This window comes from Schistocerca americana, chromosome 8 (genome assembly GCF_021461395.2).
Source record: "Schistocerca americana isolate TAMUIC-IGC-003095 chromosome 8, iqSchAmer2.1, whole genome shotgun sequence".
In the NCBI taxonomy this organism is placed as follows: domain Eukaryota; kingdom Metazoa; phylum Arthropoda; class Insecta; order Orthoptera; family Acrididae; genus Schistocerca; species Schistocerca americana.
The window spans coordinates 109,152,913-109,174,681 of record NC_060126.1 but is presented as its reverse complement, the minus strand read 5'-3'; the positions used below and the strand labels follow the sequence as shown (position 1 = coordinate 109,174,681).

General features: G+C 42.6%; 1 protein-coding gene across 2 annotated transcripts in view; it reads right to left on the bottom strand.

Annotated features, from left to right (window-relative positions):
- Positions 1-4,169: 4,169 nt before the first annotated feature.
- LOC124544982 (fatty acid-binding protein, muscle-like) overlaps positions 4,170-21,769 on the bottom strand; it is a 98,905-nt gene continuing 81,305 nt past the window's right edge. For both annotated transcript variants that reach the window (XM_047123731.1, XM_047123730.1), the window contains exon 3: positions 4,170-4,831. In XM_047123731.1, coding sequence (XP_046979687.1) covers positions 4,786-4,831 — 46 coding nt within the window. In that variant the 3' untranslated portion in view covers positions 4,170-4,785. The remainder of the gene's footprint in view (positions 4,832-21,769) is intronic.

The following is a 21,769-nucleotide window of genomic DNA, read 5'->3' as shown; positions in this document are numbered from 1 at the left end:
CGAACTGTCAGCGTAATTAGTTTTAGCGTAATGTTTGCAAAAGTCGTTTTTCTTTAGTGCTCCCACGCGCAAGTTTAAATTAATAATGTTAAAGAAGTAGCCGACTATGCTGGTGGCGTAACGGCCCAATTAATAGAGACCAAAAAAGGTCGAATAACGGGTTAGTTCGTGTAGTCGAAAATTTTCGCACAGTGGTAGCAGGGAGTGCCGCGAGTAACACTCGTAGTAGGAGTACTGACTGGTGAGGGATGGGTGTGTGGTTGGAGGTGTATTTTTGTACGTTTTTCTTGAATAACTCAAAGATTGTGTCCTCCAGCTTTGATGTATCCCAGTACAAAATTTAAGAACGCCCCGTTCATTTTTTCTGAAGGCCTAATACACTTCTGGCCTCTAAAATTGCTACACCAAGAACAAATGCAGATGATAAACGGGTATTCATTGGACAAATATATTATATTAGAACTGACATGTGATTACATTTTCACGCAATTTGGGTGCATAGATCCTGAGAAATCAGTACCCAGAACAACCACCTCTGGCTGTAATAACGGCCTTGATACGCCTGGGCATTGAGTCAAACAGAGCTTGGATGGCGTGTACAGGTACAGCTGCCCATGCAGCTTCAACACAATACCACAGTTCATCAAGAGTAGTGACTGGCGTATTGTGACGAGCCAGTTGCTCGGCCACCATTGACCAGACGTTTTCAATTGGTGAGAGATCTGGAGAATGTGCTGGCCAGGGCAGCAGTCGAACATTTTCTGTATCCAGAAAGGCCCGTACAGGACCTGCAACATGCGGTCGTGCATTATCCGGCTAAAATGCAGGGTTTCACAGGGATCGAATGAAGGGTAGAGCCACGGGTTGAAACACATCTGAAATGTAACGTCGACTGTTCAAAGTGCCGACAATGCGAACAAGAGGTGACCGAGACATGTAACCAATGGCACCCCATACCATCACGCCGGGTGATACGCCAATATTGCGATAACGAATACATGCTTCCAATGTGCGTTCACCGCGTCGTCGTCAAACACGGATGCGACCGTCATGATGCCGTGCCGGCCGCGGTGGCCTAGCGGTTCTAGGCGCTCAGTCCGGAACCGCGCGACTGCTACGGTCGCAGGTTCGAATCCTGCCTCGGGCATGGATGTGTGTGATGTCCTTAGGTTAGTTAGGTTTAATTAGTTCTAAGTTCTAGGGGACTGATGACCACAGATGTTAGGTCCCATAGTGCTCAGAGCCATTTGAACCATTTGAGCCATGATGCTGTAAACAGAACCTGGATTCATCCGAAAAAATGACGTTTTCCCATTCGTGCACCCAGGTTCGTCGTTGAGTACACCGTCGTAGGCGCTCCTGTCTGTGATGCAGCTTCAAGGGTAACCGCAGCCATGGTCTCCGAGCTGATAGTCCATGCTGCTGCAAACGTCGTCGAACTGTTCGTGCAGATGGTTGTTGTCTTGCAAACGTCCCCATGTGTTGACTCAGGGAGTGAGACGTGGCTGCACGATCCGTTTCAGCCATGCGGATAAGATGCCTGTTATCTCGACTGCTAGTCATACGAGGGCGTTGGGATCCAGCACGGCGTTTCGTATTACCCTACTGAACCCACCGATTCCATATTCTGCTAACAGTCATTGGATCTCGACCAACGCGAGCAGCAATGTCGCGATACGATAAATCGCAACCGCGATAGGCTGCAATCAGACCTTTGTCAAAGTCATAAACGTTTTGGTACGCATTTCTCCTCCTTACACGAGGCACCACAACAACGTTTCACCAGGCAACGCCTGTCAACTGCTGTTTGTGTATGAGAAGTCGGTTGGAAACTTTGTGTGAATGCTTTGAAAAGCTAATCATTTGCATATCACAGCATCTTCTTCTTGGCGGTTAAATTTCGCGTCTGTAGCACGTCATCTTCGTGGTGTAGCAATTTTAATAGTCAGTAGTATACTTTGCGCGTAGCGAGCGATAGAGCATGAAAATCTCGCGCGTAATTTGAGGACCAGTTGTAACATTACTGATTGGCTAAAAGGACACTGGTAGTGACAGCTGCCTCACTCTGTATGTGTAAGTATAGGATGTCGACAGGAATTCCGAAAAATGTAGTGATTTGAACGGAAGCACTAGATGGGATCCGAAGAAGGATTTAATGTCCTAGTGCGAGTAGCTCATGGTCAAAGAGTCTGGTCGTCCCTCACTGAACGAGAATTCGATTCCGTAATCTGGCCAATATATTTTTTTTTATGTCGCCGTCATGGCATGGTAGGTGCGAACGGCCTTTCTGTGGCATCTTTTCTTGCTTTCGATGAGTACAACACTGGTGCCATTATTTACAATCTTTAAGAGAACTACTGCATTATGAGCTAAAACAACTATACCGAAGTACTTACAATATTTTAAACAAAATTTATCCAAATTATTTTAAGGGCAGCCGTGTTATAGGAATGAGGGGATATTGTTATTATGAGGAGGAAGTGATTTTAGATCAGTCAGATCTCTTGTAACATTTTACCTTTCACAATGGTAGTATTCAAAATGTAAGAGAGAGTCACTTATCGAATAATTATTTAATTCTTTGGCATGAATGGAACTGTTAATGATATACTGTCTGTAAAATTATGCACTCAAATGTAACCGCCAATCTCAGCGGCAATCGTTCTGCCCTTTTACTCGGGAACACTAAAATCCAGTATCACACTTAATTTCAAAAAATCAGGTCCAGATTAAGATGGCAACAATGTAATTTTGTCTGTACACGCGAAACTATTCACGGAAGTAGAACACACAACGGGAAAACTGATATAGCACAAAAATCATTAAGATGAAATTAAGTAAGAGAGAATAAATGAGCTCATAAATTTTGTCTCGAAGAAAAGTACGCTGAGAAAAATAATTTCAACTATTCGACGTAATGGGTCTGAATAATTTATATTCTGTGAGATAATATTTAACGAAATTCGCTTGGACGAGGTTAACGATCCAGAATAGATTAAAGATTATGATAGTATGTTAACTTTTTCATGAAACTGTCCCATAATATGTGCAAAACCCGTAAGAGATAGTCAAGTTACACTGAAATAAGTTAATCACCACTGGTAAATAAACTATGAATTAGGACCAGTGGTTGCCAATAGATAACTACGCTTGGATTTTGATTTTCCTATATTAAATTGCGTACATAGCTAAATGAAAGGCCACTGGGAAAGGAAGCTAAACACACCAAAGAACAAGCACCACGGTCAGTTCGTAAAACTCCCAGAGAGTGTGGCGTTTGCAGAAACGCCCTTTCTCGCACCACTCCACAACACGTCACTTTCAAACAAATGCTGAGCTGGAGCAAGCTGTGCGATTAGTCTTGGCATCGCAGGGCTCCGAGTTTTACCAGAGTGGTTTCTTCAAACTGATTGCACGCTAGTACAAATGTCTCAATGTCGGTGGCGACTATGTGCAAAGTGTATAGTTCATGATGGTATGTGTATTTGTTTTGGAAGTGGAGTTCCCGTGTGAAAAACAGTGACGAAACTTACTTTCAGAACGTCCCTCGTACAACCAAGTGCTACATCTATCCATCATGAGTGTCTCGGGCTTACCCCTCTTTTTTTTTCTTCTTTTTTTTTTTTTTTGGCGTTCCTAATTCGTCTCTATGGACCACATATGCCCTATTCTGGCAAAACTGTAAAGAATTTCTCACATACGTTTTCTGATATTCTGAATAATGTCCAGACCCCCTTCTGGACATCTTTACCTTTTTATTAACACAAATGCACTTTGTCAACTACGTTCCCAGTATTTTTTCTCTTAATACCTAGTTTCCTGTTTTTAACCACTTAGAAATGAGTATACATGGCTACAAAAACAAACTATTTCCGCTCTCTTTCTGACATATTATATTGGGTTTCACTACTGATATTATCAGAAAGCGAGAAATTTTAATTAAATCAGTTCATTCCAGTGTCTTGTATTTTATTTTGAAGATACACATATGCCTATAAGCTGATGAGAATTGTATTAATGAAGGGCTGATACATAAATTTAGAGATGTGTGAAGCATTTTGAGTAATAAGTGGATGATGGAGTCCTGAGATAATGAAGACAATGCTTGAAATACGTAACACAGTTTGAATAAGTTACTAATCTGATGCACAACAGTAAAAATAAAGTTGTTGTAAAAGTGATGTTTAATTTTCCATACATAACGCAAAACATGAAAAAAATTGCTATGTTCTTCTCATTCTTGGAAATTTTCCCGAACTGTTACTCAATGTAATATATTAATTTACTCAGTTATTATAATGTCACGCCTCAGCGTCAATTTAATTAAAACGATTGGTTGACACCCATCACTATGGGTTTTCCTCGAAGACATTTCATTTAAATGAATCAAGAAATTTAAGGTTGCTGATGTCAGAGATGGCACGAAAGATAAAAATTGGCTTCCTTTCCATTTACGTCTTCAGTACTTCACAGCGTTACTGAATGTTAGCACTTGCATAGGACTTCATGACTTAAAACGCTGGTTAATATAAAGTATACGACATACTATTATATGTTTCAACACACAGTATTTTAAAATAAACGTATCACCACTGCCTTAAACGAATGTTTTTAAATTCTTTAACATTAGCAACCAAAGTTATTTCGCAGCGAAGGCATGATGAACGAAGGATGAAGTACTGTCCCAAGTCTTCAATTGGCAGGTGCCTCAAATATCATCTTGGTCCTGATACCCATCGTTCGGTAGTAGCTTTCTGTGCTGCAGAGTCTGTATCCGTCACTTTATTACCTTGTAGCGCCTTCTGCAAACGATGTTATCCAGTTCTCCAACCTGAAAAAAAGCAACATGAAAATATTAAATTTCAAATTATGATCCAAAAGATTGTAGCTACTTCTTGTCACCACAAGAAATCCGACATTGCTATGTCAACAAGGAATAATAACAAATTTCACTACAGATTATCAAACAGGTATTTATAATTTTAGATAACATTATTGGGATTTAATACCGATATTTCAGTTATGTATAATTAATGAAAAATGTTCTTGCTCGCACAGCCATTTATTAAAAATGTTACCGATTTCGGCCTCTGGTAATGGGTCATCTTTGAATAATGCACCATCCGGCTGACGATGGAACAGCTGTGATGATCCCAGCCGCATAACTTGATAGTCCGTTGTCTGAAGATGGCCAAATACTAGAGGCCGAAACCGGACATATTTTTTTACTAACTAAACAGGAATTTGTTTGGTTGACAGATACTAGTTGCGATCCCTTGATGTTGTAGTCAAAGTATGCTATGTTTGTTTGTTTCGTTAAGTGCACGATTTTACATTCCTGAATATCAAAAGCAAACTGCCATTCCTTGAACCACTTTGGAATCTCACCGAGATACACTAAGGTGACAAAAGTCATGAGGTACCTCCTAATGTAGCGTCGGACCTCCTTTTGCCCGTCGTAGGGCGGCAACTCGACTTGGTTTTGCCACTTCGTTGGAAGTCCTCTGCAGAAATATTGAGCCATGCTGCCTATACAGCCGTCCATAACAGAAAGTGTTGCCGGAGGTAGTTTTGTGCACGAAGTGACCACTGGGTTATGTCCCACAAATGTTCGAATTGTCCAGAATGTTCTCCAAACCAATAGCGAACAATTGTGTCCGGGTGACATGGTGAATTATCATCCATGAGCATTCATTCGTTGTTTGGCAACATTATGAATGGCTGCAAATGGTCTCCAAGTAATCGAATATAACGATTTCCAGTCAAAGATTGGTTCAGTTGGATTAGAGGCCTCAGTCCATTCCACGTAAACACAGCCACTACCAGCTTGCACAGTGCCTTGTTGACAACCTAGGTCCATGGCTCCCTGGCGTCTGGGCCACACTCGAACCCTAGCATCGGCTCTTACCAACTTGTGGCCGACCGATATGGTCACGAGCCCAGGGGAGGCGCTGCAGGGGATGTCGCGCTGCTAACCAAGTCACTGGTGTCAGTCGTCTGCTGACGTAGCCCATAACACCTAATTCTGTCACACTGACCTACATTGTCCCACACTAATTTCTGTGGTTACTTCAAGCAGTGTTTCTTGTCTGTTACTTCTGACAACTTTACGCTAACGCCGCAGCTCTCGGTCGTTAAGTGAAGCTCGTCGGCCACTGCTTTGTACATGGTGAGAGGCAAGGCATGAAATTTGATATTCTCGGCACATTCTTGACAGTGTGGATCTCGGAATATAGAATTCCCTAACGATTTCCGAAATGGAAGTCGCATGTGTATGGCTCAAAGTGGTTCAAATTACTCTAAGCATCTGAGGTCATCAGTCCCGTAGAACTACTGAAACCTGCTATCGACAGGGGATCTCAAGTTGATTCCGTATTTCTAGATTTCCGGAAAGCTTTTGACACCGTTCCTCACAAGCGACTTCTAATCAAGCTGTGGGCCTATGGGGTATCGTCTCAGTTGTGCGACTGGATTCGTGATTTCCTGTCAGCAAGGTCGCAGTTCGTAGTAATAGACGGCAAATCATCGAGTAGAACTGATCAGGTGTTCCCCAGGGAAGCGTCCTGGGACCTCTGCTGTTCCTGATCTATATAAATGACCTGGGTGACAATCTGAGCAGTTCTCTTAGGTTGTTCGCAGATGATGCTGTAATTTACCGTCTAGTAAGGTCATCCGAAGAACAGTATCAGTTGCAAAGCGATTTAGAAAAGATTGCTGCATGGTGTGGCAGGTGGCAGTTGACGCTAAATAACGAAAAGTGTGAGGTCATCCACATGAGTTCCAAAAGAAATCCGATTACTCGATAAATAGTACAATTCTCAAGGCTGTCAATTCAACTAGGTACCGGGGTGTTCAAATTACGAACAACTTCAATTGGAAAGACCACACAGATAATACTGTGGGGAAGGCGAGCCAAAGGTTGCGTTTAATTGGCAGGACACTTAGAAGATGCAACAAGTCCACTAAAGAGACAGCTTACACTACACTCGTTCGTCCTCTGTTAGAATATGGCTGCGCGGTGTGGGATCCTTACCAGGTGGGATTGACGGAGGACATCGAAAGGGTGCAAAAAAGGGCAGCTCGTTTTGTATTATCACGTAATAGGGGAGAGAGTGTGGCAGATATGATACGCGAGTTGGGATGGAAGTCATTAAAGCAAAGACGTTTTTCGTCGCGGCGAGATCTATTTACGAAATTTCAGTCACCAACTTTCTCTTCCGAATGCGAAAATATTTTGTTGAGCCCACCCTACATAGGTAGGAATGATCATCAAAATAAAATAAGAGAAATCAGAGCCCGAACAGAAAGGTTTAGGTGTTCGTTTTTCCCGCGCGCTGTTCGGGAGTGGAATGGTAGAGAGATAGTATAATTGTGGTTCGATGAACCCTCTGCCAAGCACTTAAATGTGAATTGCAGAGTAATCATGTAGATGTAGATGTAGATGTAGAACTAACCTAAGGACATCACACACTTCCATGCCCGAGGCAGGACTCGAACCTGCGACCGTAGCATCAGCGCGGTTCCGCACTGAAGCGCCTAGAACCCTCGGCCACAGCGGCCGGCTTCTCTGGCTCCAACTACCATTCCGCATTCAGTTAATTCCCACACAGCGGCGATAATCACATCACAAACTTCTTCACATGAATCACCCGAGTACAAATGCCGGCTAAACCAATGCTCTGCCCTTTTATAACTTGCGTACGGGGTACTATCGCCGTCTGTACATGTGCATATCGCTAGCCGAAGACCTTTGTCGCCACAGTGTATGACCTAACACATACGGAGCGTCTTTTAGATAGTACTTGATTACAGATAACTTCATAATCTCCAAAAATCTGAGGTTATTATTTAAAGTTTCTATCAGATAATTAGTATACAACATTAACAGCAAGATGCCAAAACACTTCCCTGGGGCAAGTCTGAACTTCCTTTTGCACCTGTGAATGACTCCTCATCCAAGATATCATGTTGCAACCTCGATTTCAAAATATTCGCAAGTTAGTCAGGAATTTTGTTTCACACACCTTATGGATGCACTTTAGTTAACACACGTTGGTGTGCCACTGAGTCAAATACTCCACTGACGACTGCAGACTTATGGACATATGTATATATGTATATTCCGCCAGCAGTCACATTTGTGGCGAACCCACGACCTGGCAACCAAATTCCCTTAATAGCACTACCCCAATTTGTATTTTCCGTTTGTGCTGTATCAGAGAAAGAATGAGTTAAAGTAACTCCTTGTATTTATTCTCGCTACATATCGGAGGTATATTATCAACCTCGCTATGGATTACACATAAAGATTCTGTCTAAGAAAAATTGTTGATTCTGTTTCCCAACTTAAGGCGTTTCTTCTTCCATTTCTTTTTATATCCACGTTTTTGGGCAAGTTTTTGACAAGATACAGTCTCCAAACGTTAGTATTGGTATTCGCAGACGCCTAAGAGCTGTATAGTAGTGGAATGTGGTTATGTTAATGGGAAGTAGAGTAGCAGATATGGGGTGCCCAGGAGGAATGGTCAGTATTGAGGAACATGATAAGAACAATCATTCGAAGCAAAAAAGTGCAGCAAACATGAGCTGCAAAATGCATACCTATGAGCACTTCTTCAACTTCGATACAGTGAAAAAAATCTCTTCCATTGCAGGCTTTTTGATTTCCACATTTCGGAAGGAGTTAGTGTGAACCAAAACAAGAAAAACTTGTGTAGTAAACATGAGCTCTAAGATGCGTACCCTAACATCTATGAACATTTGTTCTATAGAAGATGTGTATTTGACAGGATCGAAGATGAACAAGCGCTCATACTCTTAAAGTATGCGTTTTAGAGCCCATGTTTATTGCCGGAATACTGACTATTCCTCCTGGGACAGAGCTGCCCAATGGCGATTACGTAAGCTGCCCAACAGAGATCATGTTTATTTATTTATTTTTTGTCAAAACAGTATCGGATCCATGCACACCCAATATCTGCGGCATCTGCATTACGGAGGATAAAATAGGATTCAAAATATGTTTATCTCCAGAGTATAGTATTTCGAACGTATTAACGTGTCCGCTATTTTTCATATAATTTACTTGTCTTATATACCGTCTTCCGAGCACCTGACAAAGATGTCTGCCAATAAGACATATAATTATCTAATTATATGTCAGTTTTAATCAGCATACCAATTTCTTACATTATGTACTTATTATCGACGATGTCCTTAGCATTCAATGATATTGCTTAAGTTGTTTATTTCATAGCTGATATAATGAACAAAAGTTTTTTAGAAAAGGAATGTGTTTCAGCACTATAGATCTATGAGAATATTGGTGATATTTTCGGTGATTTTTTCTTTTCAGGTAGGTCAGTTCGTTCAAAAGATGTCTCGTCGAATACGTGAAAATGTCGGCTTCTTCCAAAGTATTTATCATGCTTCCTTTTCGGCGTTGTGCATCATTGACAGGCGTTGTGTTATGTGATTTAGAAATTCTTTCCTCTGTATCCTATGTACTTTTTCTCACAGCTACGACATTAAACTTATAAAAACCTGAGCAGGTAAATTTACACGACCGTTCTAGGGAGTAAAAAATTCGTCATCGTACTGTATTATGTGTCCTGAAGATTATTCTAAGATTAGTTTTTTTGAAACACAAGTTTAAATTTGTCCGAAAATTTTCGCTAGAATAATGAACTCATCTTTTTACCTGTCATGTGGTGTATGTAATTTTTTTTCGTTGGTGTATACCTGTGTTGTTGAAGACAGATGTTTCAGACGTACAGAATATTGTCCAAAAGATTACCTATCTATTTTAAGTCAATTTATTTTTATTGTTTCAAGTAGTAACTTTCTATACTTTATCTCACCCAAAGCCGCCCTTCAGTCAGCCCAAAACATTTATGCTAGGAGTTCTATAAGCCAGTATCGAACAGAGGCTCATGATTAAGGGTCTATGAATGAAGATACACTTGCATGACTATTACACTGCGATATATTGCTATCTGCGTCACTCTTACTGGAAAAGTCCAAGGATGGCTCTGAGCACTATGGGACTTAACATCTATTGTCATCAGTGCCCTAGAACTTAGAACTACTTAAACCTAACTAACTTAAGGACATCCAAGGATCTCCCTCGAACGGAAATAGCTAAGGTTCATAAGCCAATACGCCTAGTGAGTATAACCTAAGTCTCAGATACTAGCAGGCGAGTTGCGACACGTTTCCTGTGTATCAGCCGCCAACTAAAGGCGTCTCCGCGGCGGTAAGCAAGAAGTCGCTCGCGACGGTATTATCTGCCGCGGCGCGATAACATTTGGCTTCTGTGGCCATGGAGCTGTCACGGAGTCATCGCTCGCAGCCAACACGCGCTCCAAAGCCGGCATCTCTTCGGTCAACTGCGCCGGCGGAGCGTTTCAGTTAAATGTGCTGTCGACGACGATATGTTAGAGTCGAAACACTACCTAAGTTGGTAAGTGATGTATAAAAAAAAAATTAAAAGAAAAAAAGAACACCCGGGCAGTCCCTATAAGTAATATTATGGAACTACGGAAAATTTTAGGCGCGATGACCGGAGTGGAATTTAGGGCCATTCCCCCCCCCCCCCCCCCCCCCCATCACGACTGTAATATTTACACTTTTGTGTCACCTCCATAATGACTTTCGGCTCTTATGAAGCCTTGTTTGTCATCATGCAAGTGCCTGTCGCTGTAAGCTCAACCAATGGCTCCACCATGGACCCAAGCCATCGATTCCAATCATAAACTCTAATCATTGACTCGGATTACTGACTCGACTACCATGGACTCAAATTATTAGCTTCCGTCAAACTATGAATGAAACGTGACATGGAGAAGCAATAAAGCAATAACAGACTGAAACGGGGAAAGAAATACAATAGAAGTCAAATGGGTGGCTTAGAGAGATGAAACAATGACAGCAGCAGACGACTAAATAGGGAAAAGACAAGACGCAGTGTAAATCTTTGGATAATATACGAGATATTCAATTTGACTGACGAAGGGAAAAAATATGAAAATGCAGCAAGTGAAGCAGTTAAAGGGGAACAGGGACGCCTAAAACTGAAATTGACAGAAAGTGCAAAACGTTTAAGCAGGGGCGGCTGGAGGAAAAATTCAGGGCTGCAAAAGCAGAAACGACAAGAGGAGAAGTGGGTGCCACTGATAGGAAAATGAAAGAGACCTTCGGAAAACAGGAGAAGCATCTGCATGGACCTCAAGGGTTCAAATGACAAGCAATAAAGGAAAAGTAGAAAGGTGGAAAAATATGTACAAAGGTAAAGAACTTGAACTCTATGTTGTATATACAAAAGAAACAGCAAGTAAAGTAGATGAAATGGGAGGTATGATGATGCAAGAATAATCTGATAAAGAAATGGAAGACCTGAGCGGAACAAGGTCTCTGGAACAGACGACAGTCCCTCAGCATTATTGAGACCCTTTTCCAACTGTTATGAAACAGCTGAAATACGCTCAGACTTCAAGAACAGTGTAATAGTTCATTTTGCAAAGAAGGTGGGTTCTACGTATGTGAATATTATCGAACAGTCATTTTCATAAATCATGGTTGCAAAATACTGAGGCAAATTATTTACAGAATAATAGAAAAACTGGTAGAAGCTGACCTCGGAGAAAATAAGTTAAGAAAAATATCCGCTACCAGTCACAATAAAAGGTTATTTATTTTTCACACGACCGGTTTCGGGCTTGCGCCCATTCACATGTTTTTATACATTCATGTACATGTTTATGCTGCTTTAGATCACTGCACAAATACAAAAAAATTGTTTGCTGGCGACTAAACAGATACAGGTGGGACAATTGTAAGTGGCAAGAAGCATTTGACGAAAATATATCTGTACTTACATAAAGATGAAGCACCATTATTAGAGTTACGTTGTGCTGACAGTTTTGCTACTTAGTTACACACGTATTATGTGCATCCGACGTCGACCAGTAGAGTGGTATCATGCGGGCATAAAGGCCCTCCCAGTAAGGTGGCGTAAGGCCGTCGCATTGAACTGAGTTTATGTTGAAAGATACGATTTTGCAGGCAAAAGAATGGGGAATAATATGATGTATCGGAATCCTGAATAAAACCAACATGCATTCATAAAAAAAAATGCGTTGGGTTACTTATTGAACGTCCCCCGTAAAACTGTGCTTCGGACCTGTAATGGTACTTGGGTTTACGCAACCATCACGGCACCTAAACTTAACCTCTCGATACCAGCAATATTCTAGTGTGTTTCTGTAAAGTAGTTAACATATTTCTGAGACAACATTCAGATTTGATTTCATTTTTGATACATCGATATATTTATATTGCAATGATATTATTCTTATGTGTATTCTTTCTTTTGTCACTATGATCTTTTACGTACATGTAACTCTGATTTTTGGGCGCGTAAGCGATTATTAGTTAGGGAGTTAGAGAGTCGGACCTAGAGAAGGTCAAGTCTTGGACGTCATGTTGGAAAGACGCATATTGTAGTTAGCTTATAAAATGTGAGGAAGATGTTTTCATGTATGTTTTGTATTGTGAAGTGATGTTTTGTGTGTTACGTGATATTGCAGCAAAAGTAATAAAAAGGAAGTGTAACTTAAATTCGGAGTGCCGATTATTTTTTTTATATATCACCATTGTGCTAACTTTGAAAGGTTTAATCTTCAAGAATGGTTTGTGAAGCGCATCTTCAAAACTTTTGAATATAGTGGAATAAAACCTAGGCCTCTTTGCAACCGCCCTTGGAATCATCACCACCTAGATTTTCGACGATGGAGCCATGATTTTACAACGAGACCAGCGTGGGAAACACAAAAAGATGAGTGCCTAGTTTATTCATTATTACATGAAATGAATGAAATGACTTTATTAACTGTGCTCTAATGACATCTGCCACATAATAATTTTGTTGTTGCCCGAAAATGCAGTATTTAGCAGCGTGAGCAACACCACAATCATTATTAAATTTTGACCTCTGTTGTGGCAGGGTTGTTAGAGATCGAAACTCGATTCTGGTCCCTCCCGCAAGCAATGCCCGTGTCGGCTGTCGCATCACGAAACTCTTCACGAATTGAGTGGAAGATTCACTTCTGACCGTACCTCTCTTCTAAATTCCGAATTTCACAGAACCTGTCCTGCATACTTTGGTGTACAAAAACTTCAAACATACACTACAAAACCTGTCTGGGAATAATAAAAGAGGAAGACCAAAGAGAGACAGTGTAACGCAGACTGAAACTTACGATCCCTGTTTTTCAACGTGTACGTCGAACAAACATATAGGTGAAATGAAAGAAAATTACGGAACATAATAGTAAGTGCCAGGGGAACGGGCAGCTGTGCTACGGTTCCCAGGCGACACAGCTCTTCTGGCTGGATGTAATAAGGGAGACGTACAACACACGTACGTGGCACGTAAAATGAAGGTGATGAATCAAAGACACTGGCGGAGTTAGACAGGAAGAAGGGAGGAAACTTCCTTCAGTAAAACAATTCTACTGATATCAGATACCGATACGAAAATTCTTGAAATTGTACGTGTGAGGCTCACCAGTGTGTGGAAGTCAAACGTGGGCCATCGGAATCAAGAGCAGAAGAATGTTAAAAATTAAGTGAGCATAAAAGAAGAAATGTTAAATAGGAAAAAGGTGAGGAATAAAGACTGTCGGGGACGTTTACCACAAGAATAGATGAGTTAACGGGGCATCTTCCACGACATTCAGATGTTCAGATATGTGTGAAATATTAAGGGACTTAACTGCTAAGGTCATCAGTCCCTAAGCGTAGACACTACTTTACCTAAACTATCCTAAGGACGAACACACACTCCCATGCATGAGGGAGGACTCGAATCTCCGCCGGAATCAGCCGCACAGTCCATGATTGCAGCGCCGTAGACCGCTCGGCTAATCCCGCGCGGCCACGACATTCAGGAATAGTGTATCGTTAAGTTTTGAAACATGTTTCATGGATTTTCTCATTATGAGAGTATTCTTAGAAACCATTAAAAAGCCAAGATCGCACAAAATATTTTTTTTCATTCAAGACAACCGGTTTCAACAATCTTAGCTGTCACCTTCAGGTCTTAAAAATTTTTTTTGTTAGTAAAGTGTGCTCATTTTCGCTGAACCTCATGCACAAGATATCGAGTGGATAAAAGTCAGCACATTATAAACGTTTGTCATCGATAAAATATTTAGAAACACACAGCACCTTGTCCAAAAGGCCGTGTCTATATACATATTGCTCACGGATGCTTCTTACATGATACAAGTACGGTACATAATAGCATATCTGTTTACATATTCTGGAGACATGCTAAACAGTGCAAATCTACTTTAAATGGCAAAAAAAGTACAAGATACCTTGTAAGCCTTGTAAAGTGGATTTGCACTGTTTAGTATGTGTCCAGCATATGTAAAAAAATATGCTATTACGTACCGTATTTGTATATTGTAAGAAGCATCTGTGAGCAATATGTATATAGACATGGCCTTTTTGACAAGGTGCTGTGTGTTTTTAAGTATTTTATCTATGACATATGTTTATAATGTGCTGACTTTTATCCATTTGACATCTTGTGCATGAGGTTCAGCAAAAATGAGCATGCTTTGCTAACAACAAAATTTTTAGGACCTGAAGGTGACAGCTAAGACTGTTGAAACCGGTTGTCTTGAATGAAAAAAATATTTTGTGCGATACTGGTTTTTGAATGGTTTTTAACATGTTTAATGCTTGTGTATTACGACATTTCAGAAGACCGAGAATCTCGTCTGTAGAATGAACATGGACACCGAACAGCAGGAATCGTGTGAAACCGAGCTCACTCCGTCAGTCCACCTGATCCGCAAAGCAGCTGTGTTCGTTCCAAAAGGCGTTCGATGGAGTTCCGCGCTGCCGCACTGCCATCTAATGAACAAAACACGAGCGTACGGAATGTCAGAGCAGCCGCGAGAGCTGGAGAGATTCTAGCGAGCAGACCACAAGATGTCATTCTCAAAGGAGAGAAATCTTAACAAGTTGAAGTACTGATCCTCAAAATAAGCAAATGTAACGTACACTGCATAAATAGGAGGAGGTACCTTATAAAATCCTCGTTCGACGAATACTTGAATTTTGCTAGTGTGTCTGGGATCCATATAAGATAATATTGATGGAAGAAATGGAGAAGAGCCGAAGACGAGCAGTGCGTTTCGTTATAGGTTCGGTTATTAAGCGCGATAGCATCACAGATATGCTCAACCGATTCCAGAGGCAGATGCAGCAAGAGACGCGTTCCGCATCGCAATGTGGTGTACTTTTCAAGTTCCAAGAGCCTACATTTCTAGAACAGTCATGCAGTATCGTCGTTCCTCCTACATATATCTCGTGAAAAGACCAGAAAAGATCAGAGAGGTTCGAGCCCACACGGATGCTTACCAGTAGTCGCCCATCCCGCGAACTATTCGCAAGTGGCGCAGGAGAATAGTGACAGTGGTTCGCAAAGTACCCTCCGCCACACGCCATGAGGTGGCTTGCGGGGCATGGTTGTAGATGTAGATGTAGATGTAGAAGCTGGCGCTACAAGGAGCGGAAGGGGGGGGGGGGCGGAGGACATTAGAGGTAGGATAAAACTAGAACCTCCAAAACAGACAACAAAGGATATTAGCTGTAATGGTTAGGATGAAAAAGTTTGGAGAAGATATGGAAAGATGGAGAGGACAGCATCAAAGCAGTCGGGAGACTGACTTCTTAATAAGCGGATTGGCACACTTGGGAGAACAGATGTGCCTGAGACTGCCACATCCACAGCCCATGTGTCGTTTGCAGAAGTAATCGTTGACTATGCAACATGAATACGTTGTTATGAACCTCGTTTCTCACAGCTTCGTAAGTCTGCGAAGCTAGAAAGACTGTCACATTTCTTAATCTCCGAATGTTCTGAAGAAATAATTTAACGTTACTGATATCTTGCACAATTTTAGGGGTCGTAAATAAAGCAAATTCTCAGCATCAAGACTGTGACCTAAGAAAAGTAACCCTCTGACTTCCAATAACTACAAGGGTCACAGTTTGTGTGAAAGCGTCGCAACAGAAGACACGGCTAACCTTCACTTCCCTGTCTTATTCAGACATAATCCTCGCTAGCTCATTTCCATCTTGCAATAGTGGACCGGCCGCTGTGGCCGAGCGGTTCTAGGCGCTACAGTCTGGAACCGCGTGACCGCTACGGTCGCATTTTCGAATCCTGCCTCGGGCATGGATGTGTGTGATGTCCTTAGGTTAGTTAGGTGTAAGTAGTTCTAAGTTCTAGGGGACTGATGAAAACAGATGTTAAGTCCCATAGTGCTCAGAGCCATTTGAACCTTTTTTTTTTTTTTTTTGCAATGGCGGCAGAAGCGACAGCACTTTTGTCACACGATCAAATCAGCTTTCAGGTCTCCGACAAAAATCCGTCAATTACTGAGACCAGTTAAAGAGGCAGCAGGTCTCAGAACACCTGACGTCTATAAGATACCTTGCGAGTGTGGCCAGTCTTACACGGGCAAACAGTACGCACTGTGGAACAACGCAGGAAGAAGCATGAGAGGTTCAAAATGGTTCAAATGGCTCTGAGCACTATGGGACTTAACATCTGAGATCACCAGTCCCCTAGAACGTAGAACTACTTAAACCTAACTAACCTAAGCACATCACACACATCCATGGCCGATGCAGGATTCGAACCTGCGACCGTAGCATTCGCGCGGTTCCGGACTGAAGCGCCTAGAACCGCTCGGCCACCGCGGCCGGCAAGCATGAGAGGTTTTACCGCCCACACTACCCCGGGAAATCTGCTTTAGTTGAGCATGCTTTAGAAAAAGGACACCGGATGAAATCTGACGGGGAACGTCAGTCGTGGCTCGCACAAACGACTTCTGGGATTCAGTGATTGAAGAAGCTATTTAAATGAAAATCACCGATGACCTCCTAAATAGAAACGGTGGCCTGTTACTCAGCACGGAGTAGAATCCAGCGATCACGCTGTTGAAACAGGCGCATCGAACGCCGACTCAGAGTATGCACTTACATGGCAATGCAGAGGCGCCAGTGACGTCACAGCCTGCAGCTAGGGTATGTAAGGCGCCTACCGCGGAGCACACTGATAATCATACCACTTGACAGTGACCAAGGAATACTTGGCCTAAAGCTCGTGTAATTTTAATCACTAGGCGCGGCTATAAACTCGAAAACTTTTTATTGGTGTTTAGTCATGCCGCTTTCTTTGCCTGTTTTCCTATTTTGGAAGATGTGTAGATCTTCTTTGTTGTTCTGTCTCCCTTCATTCTCTCAAGATGTCCATAGCGCGTAACACATCTTTGGCTTTCCTCATATGTAGCTTTAGGGCAGAATGAGTATATTTCTTTATTTGGTCTAAGAACCTAAGTTCTATCGTCGTTCTTGATTGGAACTTCTTTCTATCATTTCCAAATCTTCTAATTCCAATTTGCATCCTGATGAGAATAGCGTTTCTGACCTGTAGAAGACCGGATCTTATAACTGTTTTACAGTGTCCAGTCACATTAATCTGACCATCTATCAAAAGCCTGATGAACCACCCTTTGCAGCTCAAACCGCTACGAGACGTGCTGGAAAAGTCAGTGAGGCTCCGACAGCAATGTGGAGCCATGCCGACTCCACTGCCGTGGCTAGATGCACCAGATTTCTCACTTGAGGATCCATGGTACGAATAGGCTGGCTCTGAGCACTATGCGACTCAACTGCTGAGGTCATCAGTCGCCTAGAACTTAGAACTAATTAAACCTAACTAACCTAAGGACAGCACACAACACCCAGCCATCACGAGGCAGAGAAAATCCCTGACCCCGCCGGGAATCGAACCCGGGAACCCGGGCGTGGGAAGCGAGAACGCTACCGCACGACCACGAGATGCGGGCGGTACGAATAGGTTGTTGTGGATTGGCAGGAGCCAACCCACGGAGTTTGGAGGAAGCCGAAAGGCACGCGTTTAAGCTCACGCAGGCTGGCGTGAGGTCTGGAACAGGACAAGGAATTCAGGCTTCAGAAAAAAGGTGGTACTTGGTGGAATACTTTAATCCATTAATGTTGAACGTAGCTCTTGTCTGTACATTATTTACAATATCAATAGCAACTGAACATGGCGCCTTGCTAGGTCGTAGCAAATGACGTAGCTGAAGGATATGCTAACTATCGTCTCGGCAAATGAGAGCGTATTTTGTCAGTGAACCATCGCTAGCAAAGTCGGCTGTACAACTGGGGCGAGTGCTAGGAAGTCTCTCTAGACCTGCCGTATGGCGGCGCTTGGTCTGCAATCACTGATAGTGGCGACACGCGGGTCCGACGTATACTAACGGACCGCGGCCGTTTTAAAGGCTACCACCTAGCAAGTGTGGTGTCTGGCGGTGACACCACATTGGCCGATGAAAGTGGTTCCCAGATTCTCGATTAAGTTCAAATCGAGGAATTCTGTTGTCAAGGAGTGTGCAGTAAAGTGATAGCGGTACTACTAACATTACGAGTTGTGTGACACGTTCGAATCCTGCCTCGAGCATGGATGTGTGTGATGTCCCTAGGTTAGTTAGGTTTAAGTAGTTCTAAGCTCCAGGGGACTGATGACCTCAGAAGTTAAGTCCCATAGTGCTCAGAGCCATTTGAACCTTTTTCTGTGTGACACGCTGCATTGTCATGTCGGTAGATGCCATCGTTACAAGGAAAAACAAACTGCCTCTAGACATGTTCCCGAAGGATAGGTGTAAACTTGTGATGATCCACTGTGCTTTTCAGTATAGTGAGATCACCATAGCACTCCCTCCTCCGATGTGAACCCACCCTACGATTGTTGCAGGATATTTGCTTTTAGATGTGTCACGCGGTACACGCCGACACCCATCTCTCATCTGAAAAGGCCGCCCATGGCCACTCACTGGACTCTAGTTGCGGTATTGGAACGGAAATTCTAGCCTTCATTGCCAATGAGCAGCAGTCAGCATGGGTGCACAAACCAGGCGCCTGCTACGGAGGCACATACGCAGCAACGCTGTCTGAAAGACTGTTGAACGCTTTGATTCATATGGGCAGTCAGTTGGTCAACAGTTGCACATTTGTTCGCCGTACACATCTCTGCAGCCGCCGTTCACCCCTGTCATCTATGGTTCATAGTGCACCACATTTGCCTCGCTGTTGGTTTTTAATAGTGCCATTTTGCCATGCATGGTATACTTTAACCACGGCGGCACTAGAACAGTTTATAACCTTAGCCGTTTCGGAAATGCTTCCATCCTTGGAGTCGATGATCCTCCTGTTTTGACATCAAGAATCATTCTGTTTTGTTTCCGCATAACACTGCCAGAGCTGTTTCCTCTCCCCCCCCTCTTCGCACCCCTCACGCGCCCGCACCCTCCCCCCCCCCCCAACTATTTTCACCCAGATATTTAAAGTTGTCTGTTTTCTTTCTCCTGCCATACTTGTTGTTTTTTTTTCATTTCGTTGAGTATAGAAACACCTTAAGCAAAGAATTCCTTCCCATCCAGCTTTATGGATTCACTTTTTTTTCCTCCTCTCCTATCCAGTGTCTTATGAGCCGTCTCCTCATCTGGCTCCTGATACAATTTGATAGGGACAAGAAGTCCATCCAAGAAATTTAACTTCAGATAATCTGTTTCTAAGAATTTCCCTCCAGGGTAGCGGTGAGAGTGGGACAATTGTTGTCTTCAAAAATCTGACAGTTCAGATTTTTCAGAATTTGCGTGACGCCTTCCCATGGGTGAAACAACAAAAGTTCTCTGAAACCTGTTAGTCCTATTTGGTTTGAGTCCCACAGACTTGAGTAATATTCCATGATGTTTCGCGCAAATGTTTCGAAAGCAAATCTTCTTTGCGGATTGACAGCATTTTCTCAGTATCTTGCAAGTTAATCGAAGTATGCCGCCTACGTTAGCTGTGACTAAGCATATGTGATCATTCAATTTCATATCCCTGCAAATTGGTACATTCATGTATTTGAACTGAAAGATTCGCGTTGTGACTTATTGATATTGCAGTCACTGGATAAATTTCTGAGAACAGGTTCTGTCACCTCTTTTATCACTATAGGCCGAGTACATCATTTCATCGGGACAGATGGTCTTCGTAGTCTGGACCCTTCAGCCCTCACAAATGAGCCATTAATATCGCTTCCTGAATTAAACAATTCTTATGTAGACTTATGTTCAAAAATAAAAAAACAGAATGCCTTGAAGGACTGGAAATAGGACGTTCATATATATATATATATATATATATATATATATATATATATATATATATATATATATATATATAAGAAAAAATAGAGCGCTAACGCGCTGCTTCCCGGACTCGGGTAGGCGCACTGGCCCCGGATCGAATCCGCCCGTCGGACTAACGACAAGGGCCGATGTGCGACCAGCCTGAATGTGGTTTTTAAGCGGTTTTCCACATCCCGCCAGGTGAACACTGGGCTGGTCCCTACGTTCCGCCTCACTTACACGACTAGCAGACATTTGCCACACGTTAACACTGGATTACACTAGATGCAGAAAGTTGGGGCACACACATTCCGCCCTGGGGGGAGGGGGGGGGGGGGTACGGGGTGGCGGCAGGAAGGGCATCTGGCCACCCCTTAAAATTGACACGCCAAATCTGTCAGCAGACACCAAGGGATTAATGCTTGGAAAGAGAGAGAGACTCTTTTTCTGAGAATTAGTTTAGTTATTTCCAAAGTTTTCCTACCTTGTGCCCATCCCTTCAGGTTCTTGAGGACGACTCTGTATCGAATCATAAGCATTTTAAAACAACAAAAATTATCACGATATTTTTATTTGATATCTACATATATCTAATTAGTTGTTCAAGGTTTTAGAATTTGCACTGGACAGGGATCTGTTACCCCTACAGTCGAAAGTGTTATTCAGTGTTATCGTAAATGTGACTGTTACCTTTTTCCAGTGCCTACAATCTTCTCGCCCATGTCCGAGATATCATTCAGCCTGAGAGTGTGAGACAACAGACGGGAAGGAGCGCTCGCTTGCCCGGTGACGCGTCGCGGTGTGCCGCGAGTCCCGACACGGGATGGCATTGCCCGGCGTGTGGAGCTGTCTGTCTGACCTGTCACCCGCTGCTGCCAGAGAGACGGCTGCTGATCGGCTAACACTCAAGATGTCGCCAGAAAGACACAAAGACTCTCACAGCGCTTCCTGATGACACTGCCTAGAAAAGTCTCTATCGACATTCAGACTGTCCTACTAGGTCCCTCGCTAACCCCACCTTCGACGACCGCACGTATTCGGAAATAAACAGCCAAATATCTGTGAGAAGCCAATATAAAAATGCCATACCTCCTCGTTTCACTTGCAGCAATTTCGTCTTTCGTTTCTTCGTCAGATTGAAGCTACAAAAACAAAGGAACTCAGTCCTGGGACGGCGCGCTCTTACATGTAAGTAACATCGCGTATTGCAGAAAGCATTTGTATTAAATTAATAATGTCCCGTAATCTCTTACAAAAGAGAACATAAAAACATTACGCGTAGTGTGATGCAACCCAAATTTTATCGGCTCTGCAATCCTATACCTCCTCATCACCACGTGGTGAATTCACTAAAATGCCGCCTTTATCTTTGGCCTTAAAATGTCCTCCAAGCTTTTAGCACTAATGCTTCATTAAAAGACATTTAATTATAATAGATCGTAGCAAACTGACAAACCTTCAATGTTCCGTTGTCCTGAAACGGCAGA